A 9910-nucleotide genomic window follows, 5' to 3' on the forward strand; every position below is an offset into this window, starting at 1 on the left:
TGAGAAATCATTTGTGCTCACATATATCGTGCATGTCTATGAAATGAAGACTGGTTATCACTTAAGTAGCTGTGACATTTGCAATATGTCACAGTTCAAGCTGAAATTTACGACGGCACTATCACTAAGTAGAATATATTAGGTTTTTGTAAGAATACGGTCATTTTTTCTTGATCTTCCCAAAGAGCAAACGGAAATACAACCCGGTAATTCAGATGAAAATTTTGCAGATAACATTTGGAATAAGAATACCGCATGTCTTTCGTCTGCCAACTCATAACTGTTTTTTTAATTTGTAGTTCTTGGTTTCCTTGTCTGCACAGAATATTTGCACATTAAGAACGTCTCTAAGGCTTTTACAGGATAAAGCTTCTACTTTGTTTCAGGTTCATTGGAACAATCCTGCTTTGCTAAATGGAACCACTGATAGTTCGGGTATGACATTTTACTATAACTCGAAGCGCCGCCAGTATGACGCAGGGGTTCTTATGTTTGGTCAGGTATATCTTTACATCCCTCCTAACGAGAAAGCTGTCACAGCTACAGCCGCATGTCCAGGGGAGTGCACAAGGAAAGTGATGAAAGACAACATATACATAACTTTCGCTTTCAACCACATGCATTATCTAGGTATGTTGAAAATTATATATCCAGGTAGTATGTTCGTATGATTCGATTGTGAGGTTCTGCCCGTATAGTAGAAAGTAGTGAACACTTGTAATTAAAGACGCAAACCACATATTCATTTTCCATAAACATCAATGTAAGCGTTAGAAAAAAGTAGGACTGTTTGGTATACTAGAAAACCCAGTACGCAACAAATCTACTTCTGATCCACGTTATTGCAAACATTGGAAAAACTGGGTGATTTACAATATTTTTCTTGATTTCGAGATAAACGTTTCTAAAGTGGGGTAACAGTAGAAGCTACATGTAATCGCGAGCATTTCCCCAATTATGCACTGTTCAATATTTTTTTGCAGAAAAATATCATTAAAATGTACGTGTTTATATGAAATCTTGCAAACACATATAAAAGTTTATAAAAATTTGATAAGAACAATTTAACTTAGATAGAACAGCCAATATATGAGCAGTAAAAGGCATTTATAAAATTTTCACAAAACTACAAAAGATCAAGTTCACGTTGATATCACACCAAAGGATTGTATCTGGACGTATTTAAGTATGATATCCAATGTTCCTTCACCTCCTTCACTTCGAGGCTGTCCCTGATAAGTTAATAATTGGTAACCCAATTATCTAATGTTACACAAGGATTAGATACAGATTGCAAGTTCAAATTTTGATATATGTCTATAATCGCATGTATGTAACGTTCGTGAGCTATACTGGTAAAGTGGATGCATAACTGGCTCTGAAATGACTGTCTGGTCATTAGATAGATATAACATATAATCTGTACGTCACTGAAATATATAAGCTGAAGAAATTAATGTCAGCATATGCGATACAATGAAAAAATCTTAAAAATCTGTTTTCTTAATTACAGGTATACATCAACGAATTGAGGTATGGAGGAATGGCAGTAAGGTACAAAACGTTACTTTTGACGAAAAATTCATCTACGATAACCCAGTGATTTATCGGTACGTTGGCATTTGAAAAACGTTACGTAATATAAACATAAATCTTTGTGCACACGTTTGATGTCAATATAACACACATGACTTCATTGCAAAAATCGCTGCACTTTTCCTGTACCAATCAAATATTTGAGTAATACGTATCAATTAATATACTGTATGACTTACCTATGGGGAAAAAGAACTATATACCTGTAACTTCATCAAGCACGAGCATAGATCAACTTGTCAGAAAGTTTATACTTGTTTCATTTCCTAATGAATTTATAGTGGAGATTAAAGTGAATATTGTTTAATGTGTTATTATTAACAGATACGATTTATAATTTTGTTTTGAACGTTAATGTTCATAATCCATGACGGATTGAAATTTGGAGTGAATAGAGTTTAAGCAAGCAGTACTCTTACGACGACAAAATTATGGTTTCTTTTACAATTATTATATTATTTTTATTTCTATTATCATTATCATTATCATTATTATTATTATTATTATTATTATTACTTTGGTTTCATTTTAACGAGAAGCTCTTTTTTATAAATAACAGTCGGAGCTTCAGTAATCATACATTTTTGGGGAATGCAATGCTTCGTTTTCAGTTTCTATTATTTTCTTATATATATATATATATATATATATATATATATATATATATATATATATATATATATATATATATATAGTGTGTGTGTGTGTGTGTGCGTGTGTGTGTGTGAGAGAAAGAGAGAGAGAAATTATCTTTCTGTATCATCAAATGGCAATGAGGTAACTGCCAATTTGTTCCTTCCATAACTCTTATGTTTTAGGCTGCGCTTTGTTTTTGGAGGAGAGAGAGGGGCATGATCCGAAATTTGTAAAGATAAAGGCATGATTTTCCACTAAATAATTAGTAAATGTATTATATTTGTTGTGCAATGTCTGTGTATAATCGTTGGTAGCACCTTAGCAGCACACATTCACACCATAACCCATATATTCAAACTTCACCAGATACAACAAGCTGACTCGCATTTTGAAACTTGTTCTTTTAACAGGTTTGACAACCCCGTCGAAGTTAGACCTGGTGATGAACTGAGAACAACCTGCGTCTTTAAGACAACCTCTCGATACAAAACGACTACTTATGGCATGGACACCTCCAAAGAAATGTGCCTCGCTATTATTGCATACTACCCAAAGGATAATTTTGCTCTACCTACCTGTCATCAGTGGAACAGCATTTCCACGTGTGACTGGGAGAAAGATGTGATTCAAGGATGTCGGCATAAGGACATCCTCAACATCACAATTCCTGAGTCTGCAGCCATCTATAGATCTGTCATGGAGAATTGTGCCTCACTTGGGAAATGCCAAAAGGAATGTGTTGGGATTGTAAAGGAAACCAAAAAACACCCTTGTTTCCAGGGAGATATGGACAAACTTCAGCGCATGAAAGCTGTCACTACACAAGATCCTGCACTTAAAAATCAGCTCGTGGACTTTTTTGCCGCTCTAGATTCCTGCAACGTTGAATTAGCTTTAGAGGCGACCGGTTTAGACGATTTGAAAACCAGCTGCATGACATCATCGGACGGAATCAAAGTTTGCTCTGGAGTTGGACCTGTCTTTGCAATCCAACCTTTACTGCTGTTTGCCTCTTTTGCCATCCTGAAATTCTTATAATCAGTAGAACTTATGACATGACTGTAAATGTATTTGTGTCTTTTAAACCATCATAATTACTTTAACATTATTAAATTTTTTATTATATTATAATGGTTCGTCGCTGAAGTTTGTGGAGTTAGAAAGATTTGTCTAAATATAATTTTCTCTCTAATCATATTAATATTTTGCCAACATTTGTCCAGTCATTAAAAAATGAAGCAGTTCTTCGTGTTCTGGTGTTACGGTGCATATTAACAATATAAACTTAGCAATGTATTTTCTCTGTTGAAAATAAAACTTTCGTTCTAAATTTCCCAAACAATGAAGCAACGCAATTAAAAATATATATGTTAATTTACTACCAGTAATTACATTTTCCTTTCATTTAAGCCAAAACAAATCTGCTTTCAAACAAAAGTTTAAAAAACGGAAGGTGAAATGTCGGATAATGGTGTCATTGAGACTGACCATATGATTTGTATTGCTGTGTATAGAGACATATTAAGTAACTTATGAAGAAAATGTTTTGAAATGTGCTTTTTCGATTTCATATTTTCTTACTGTGTGCGATTTTTTTTTTTGATCACAAACGTTACGTTGTACATGTGTGTCCATACTCACTCTGGCATCCAATAAACTTCGTAGATGAAGCAAAATGTGATATTTTATACAAAAATCAATATCTTCATTTTAGATACATTTCTATATACAGAATATCTTCAAAATTACATAATAAAATTATATCTACTTCTTTGATCCACAGTTTCATCCTAAAAGTCAATAAATATTCCGCCAAAATGTTGTATTGATTACCTTTTGTTACATATGTTACGATGTAATTTTTAGGAATATTTAGAAAGTATACTTTTTGGAGTTGTAAATTGAATTTATATAATTGTTATATAATTATCATTTTTTGAGTTGTAATTTGAATTCATATAGTTTTATTAAAAGAATGATTTTTGGAATTATAATTTAAATTCATATAAGAAAGAAAATGGGTGTTAGAATTTTTTTATTATCTGATTCTACTATGGTGCCTTTAACAAAGCCATCGGTAGTACAGCTATATTTTGTAAAACAAGTAGATGATATTATTTACTGTATAATGTGGCTCTACGCCAGGTTCATTGAAAGATAACAGATGTATCTAATAAAACTATCTTCAGTAGAAGCTATTATTCCCATACATAGACGTAATGAAAAGCTAATCAGAGTCTGAGTGTACAGGGAGCAGTTTCTGACGAAGCCAGATATCACTGAAGCATGAGGGTCATTCGCGATCAAGGTTAAAGTGAATCTGGAATTTAAAAGGCATGCCTTATTATGTTAAAGCTGACGTCTCCCAGAATAGGGACCACTATATATACCCTACTCTCTCATGGCTGCCATAGACTTCGAAAATTGACTACCTGTTTTCCAGGTAAGAGGAATGTAATTAGTTATAGCTAGGGAAACATCTGTGTATCGAGAGGTAACATGTTTCGAGATATTTTCATCTGCTTCTGTAAATCTTATAGCATGTTATTAATATTATTATTATTACAATAAAAGGTGAATTTTTAAGGATAGTGTCTTATATTGCTTAAATTTATTTAGAATTTATGTTAATTTAGAATATTAAGCATTTTTTTGTAGAAATTGTTTGCTACCAACTTCATGCTACAAATAATTTATTCAGAAAAAAATACCTTCGAAATTACAGGAAATAATATTATAGTTTAGAATTGAAAGTTAATAAAATAATTTAATAAAATACATTGATTGCAAATAACCGTGGTATTTGTTATATTCTACTGTTGAGCATTTTTGCACTATTGGCACATTATTTGTCTTTTAATTATGAAATATGGAAATATTAGAATTATGTTAACGTGGTTAGCTTTAATAAAATGAAACATTTTTATTATATATTTTAAATGAATTGTGTGTAATTTTTCTTCGAAATCTAGTGTAGTTTCGTATAATTTTAATAAAGAATTGCTGCCATAGACTTAGACCCTTGACTTCCTGTTTTCAACTTTGATCCCAGTACCTCTTCGAACATATTAGGAATGTAATACCTATATTGCTAGAGTTTCACCGCCTAAATCAGACTAGAATGACATCTTTCTGTCTCTCTCTTGCTCTTTCGATCTGAAACTCGTTCCATTTAATGAGTGGGAAATGATATGTACAATAAATTGTGCTACCTGTTTAGGCTCGAATAAAGAGAAACATAGAAAGAGTGAAAACAACATCTTTTAAAATTTAACAAATAATGTATTTCCCTGAAAACATTCTGTAAAAATGAAAAAGGAGAAGAACTTACGGTTTCAAGAATCAAATCCAAAAATAATCCAAGAATAATCCACGAATTAAATTGCAAAAATCTTACTAGTAATTATTCTAATAAATTCAAGTTTGAATACTGATGGAATTTCCAAGACGGATGGCCACGACGTTTGTTATAGTCTGTACTGTGTTGTCTTTTACAGTTCCTTGTAGAAATACAAATCCAAATTAAATTTGTAAGCATTGTCTTTCCAAAATTTCTGTGTGAGCACTCCTCAAAATATTTCCAGAGAAAAATGAATTAATCCTTTTGAAATCCAACTGATCTGAAGAAAAAAATTATAACTCAAAATCTGGCTACAATCAAATAACTTGACATCAGTGTAAAAAGTTCAAAACTGAGAAATCTCTCTCTCTCTCTCTCTCTCTCTCTCTCTCAATCTCTCTCCGCATCTCTATTAAAACTAAAAAATGCGCAGTAATGGAAAAACCGGAATTACGAAATCGAAAGGGGGGTCACGGGATCGAGTTTATATCACTTACACCAAAAATGACCCTGGCGAAAACCAATCATTTTAAAATAAAAAAGAACTTGTTTACGAAGGTTGCTACAAATTCTGAAACAAGGTCAGGATTTAGATCAACACCTGATGTTTACAAAAAGAATGGTTCATTGCTCGACAAACATGCCCCAGCTACTAAGTACGGAGTATCAATTCAAAAGTGTTCTCCTTGGTATAGCAGTGTTAGGGACCAGTTTCGCACTGCTAAAAGAGACCGCCGTAAAGCTGAGAGGCTTTGGCTTTCCACCAGACTCACTATTCATAAGCAAATCTATGAAGCCGCTAAGAAGAATGTCACAAATATAGTCCATGCAGCGAAATCAACCAACTACACTCTAAGATCATGGAAAGTTTCAGCTGCAAAGAACTCTTCGAGATTTCTAACAAGCTAATGTCAAGGAACAAATGTATACCACTTCCAACTACCTTCTCTATAGCCGACCTTCCGGACCTGTCTGCAAATTTCTTCCGTGACAAAGTACAAACCATTAGAGATAAGCTTGATATCACAATTTCCAATGACTCGTCGTCACCATATAGTTAGAATATAGAATTTGAGCGGCAACCATTAACAGCATTTGAACCTGTCTCATTGGATTTCATACGTACAATCCTGATGAAGAGTGCACCAAAGTCATGTGAACTTGATCCAATTTCAACATACTGCTGCTTGAGTGCTTAGATCCAGTATTGCCTTTACTAACTGATGGTATTAATACATCTCTCTCATCCTGGGAATTCTCATCATTTTTCAAAACTGCCATTGTCAAGCCTCTCCTGAAGAAACCAACACTAGACCATAACGATTTAAAGAACTACAGCCCAGTGTCTAATCTCCCATTCATATAAAAAATCTTAGAAAAGGTTGTTCTATCCCAGCTTGTATCTCATCTGAATTCAAACAGTCTTTTTAGCAATGTACAATCTGCATATCGCCCTTGCCACAGTACTGAAACTACTCTTCTAAAAGTAGTTAATGACATTTTCTCTCTGCTTTGGATAGCGGAAAGATTTCAGTCCTCACCCTCCTTGATTTGTCTGCAGCATTTGACACAATAGACAATGATATATTACTTCACCGTCTCCAGCATGTATCTGGCATTCATGATACAGCCTTACTGTGGTTCAAGTCCGACTCGATCAACAGGACACAAAATGGGTCTGCAAATGGAATACACTCCAGCCCAGTTGATCTATATTGTGGTGTTCCACAGTGGTCTGTTCTTGGACCTGTTCTCTTCATTCTATACACTCAGCACCCTCTCAAGTGTCATACATCATCATCCAGTGTCTCGCCAATTGTACGCTGATGACACCCAAATATACAAATCTAGCCACCCAACTGAAGTTGGTGCTACCATCCAAGGTGTAGAGAGGTACATTTCTGATGTGAAATCATGGATGACATGTAACAAGCTGCAGATGAATGATGATAAAACTGAGGCCATTCTGATCACAGCACAAAGACTTTCCCACTCACATTCTTTACCTCAAACAATAAATATCAGCAACAACAACATTCAATTCACACAATGAGTACGAAACCTAGGTGTTACTCTGGATAGTACTCTCACATTGCACCAACATGTCATGATCAGTTGATCCCAGTAAAACACTTGTGTGTTCATTAGTACTTTCAAGACTGGACTATTGTAATTCGATTCTGTCTGGTTCATCTCAATATCTACTCCAGAAACTTCAAAAAGTTCAAAACACAGCTGCTTGGATCATACTTAGAGTACCACGATCAAAGCACACCTCCCCGCTGCTCTGAACCCTACACTGACTATCCATTCGATCCAGAATCAAACACAAAATTTGTTCTCTGTGCTACGTTTCACTGACGGATTCCAGTCCAACATACCTATCCGACCTCACCCATGTGTATATACCAACAAGATACTTACGCTCCTCTTCTGAAAATCGGATACTCGTTATTGGCACTATGAAAACAAAGTCATATGGACAGCGTTCTTTTGCATCCCAGGGCCCAGCAACGTGGAATGAATTGCCCACTGAACTTAGACACAAAGACACAGTGATTCCATTCAAGAGTGCTCTCAAAACTCACTTATTTCGACTGCAAGAACAAACTTAAAGACCTTGTAAAGCGCTTAGAGCTTCTAAAGAGTAGGCGCTATACAAAGTCATCATCATCATCATCATCATTATTATTATTATTATTATTATTATTATTATTCAGGTCAACCGATTTTCTGGACAAATTTCATCTCCAGTGAATACATTTACATTATAATAGCATATGAGAGAATAAAAAATTTAAAACTGACACACAATTAAATCAAAATAAATATGAATTAAATCAGATATTCGTAACAATTGACTATGGCGAAATGGGTTAAATTACCCACTAACAGTGAGAATAATAATTATTATTATGTCTTTTACCATTATATATATATATATATATATATATATATATAGAGAGAGAGAGAGAGAGAGAGAGAGAGAGACAGACAGACAGACAGACAGACAGACAGACATACAGACATAGGCAGACAGAGAGACAGACAAAGAAGCTGAAATGTCCCCAAATTTTTAATCCCAACATCTTAACCATACTATAGACATTTCTGAAGCTATTTAGCAGGAGTCAGTTTATATCCGACCACAGTGAGCTCTGTCAGTTTGTTGTGTGAGCCTGCGAACAGCGTTTTAATTCTGAGGTTTGATCCTTGTGAAAATACTCGCCCATTTATCAGCATTAAATTTTGATGACTTAAAATGTCTACTAAGATGGAGCAGCAGGGAGGGCGAACAGACTCTAATTGGTTCACCTGTGTTTCGTCAAAATACGGTTTCCTGGGGGATTGTCAAAAATGATTATAAAAAAATGCGATATTCAGCGTAAAACAACTTCGCCACCGACCCATTGATTTATGTGTTTATCGCTGATAGTTTTTTTTTTTCGATTTAACTTAAGAAAATATATGCGATAGTGTCGGTGAAGCGTTGAGAACATCGCCCTCCCTGCTGCTGTTAATTAAAACATTTTATCTAACCCAATTCTATACCTTGTTCTAGGATCATGTAAACTTATAGTTACAAATCCGTGAGGAGTTATTTTAGCACGACTAAAGAAATTTTTAAATCTATTTATATCCATATCACCACTACACCAAGTTTGATGTATATTTCGTAAAGTATGTGTATCCACTCCGTTAAAGACACCCAGAATATTACAGTTATCCCTGATTACTTTAGGAATTTGTGTATACCGCTGGGTTACATAAATGACATCCGTGTTTTTGTGTCTGTCTCTGGAAAATATCCTGGCAGGGTTTGATTGTTTATCCAACATTACGTCATCGTAAACAACTAAATTGTTCATTGACCCGTCAATAGAATCAATACTTGGTGCTTCATTAATGCTGGTAATAAACTCAACAACATCATCTCCATCTTCACTTACCAATTTTGCACTTTCATTATAATCTTTTATTACATCATAACAACGCTGATCGTCTACAGATGGTGCTACCAAACATAATTTGTCCCACTTTATCCATTTCATGATTAAATTAAGTAACAACTGCGTTTTGCCACTCCCAGAAGGACCTATAATATTCATACGAACAGAATTTGGTAGCGCTGCGTGATGCTTAACTGGTTCTAGTCGTTTTGCAGCAGAAAAGTCAGTGATTTCCATTAGAAAATATATAAAAAGAATATGGATTTATATTGTGTGAAATGTAGAGCGCGTACACCTACAAGTGATCTAACAACTATTACAACAAAAAATAAAAGATCTGCGGTTACGGGCAAGTGCGAACGATGCGGTACAAAGAAATTTAAATTTA

General features: G+C 34.4%; 1 protein-coding gene across 2 annotated transcripts in view; it reads left to right on the top strand.

Annotated features, from left to right (window-relative positions):
• Positions 1-5251, top strand: part of LOC149802805 (uncharacterized) — a 13847-nt gene extending 8596 nt beyond the window's left edge. For both annotated transcript variants that reach the window (XM_089952240.1, XM_089952239.1), the window contains 3 exons: positions 387-630; positions 1514-1610; positions 2643-5251. In XM_089952240.1, coding sequence (XP_089808366.1) covers positions 387-630; positions 1514-1610; positions 2643-3270 — 969 coding nt within the window. In that variant the 3' untranslated portion in view covers positions 3271-5251. The remainder of the gene's footprint in view (positions 1-386; positions 631-1513; positions 1611-2642) is intronic.
• The last annotated feature ends 4659 nt before the right edge of the window (positions 5252-9910 follow it).

Source organism: Sinohyriopsis cumingii, chromosome 3, assembly GCF_028554795.1.
Source record: "Sinohyriopsis cumingii isolate HCF-2022 chromosome 3, ASM2855479v2, whole genome shotgun sequence".
NCBI classification, from domain to species: domain Eukaryota; kingdom Metazoa; phylum Mollusca; class Bivalvia; order Unionida; family Unionidae; genus Sinohyriopsis; species Sinohyriopsis cumingii.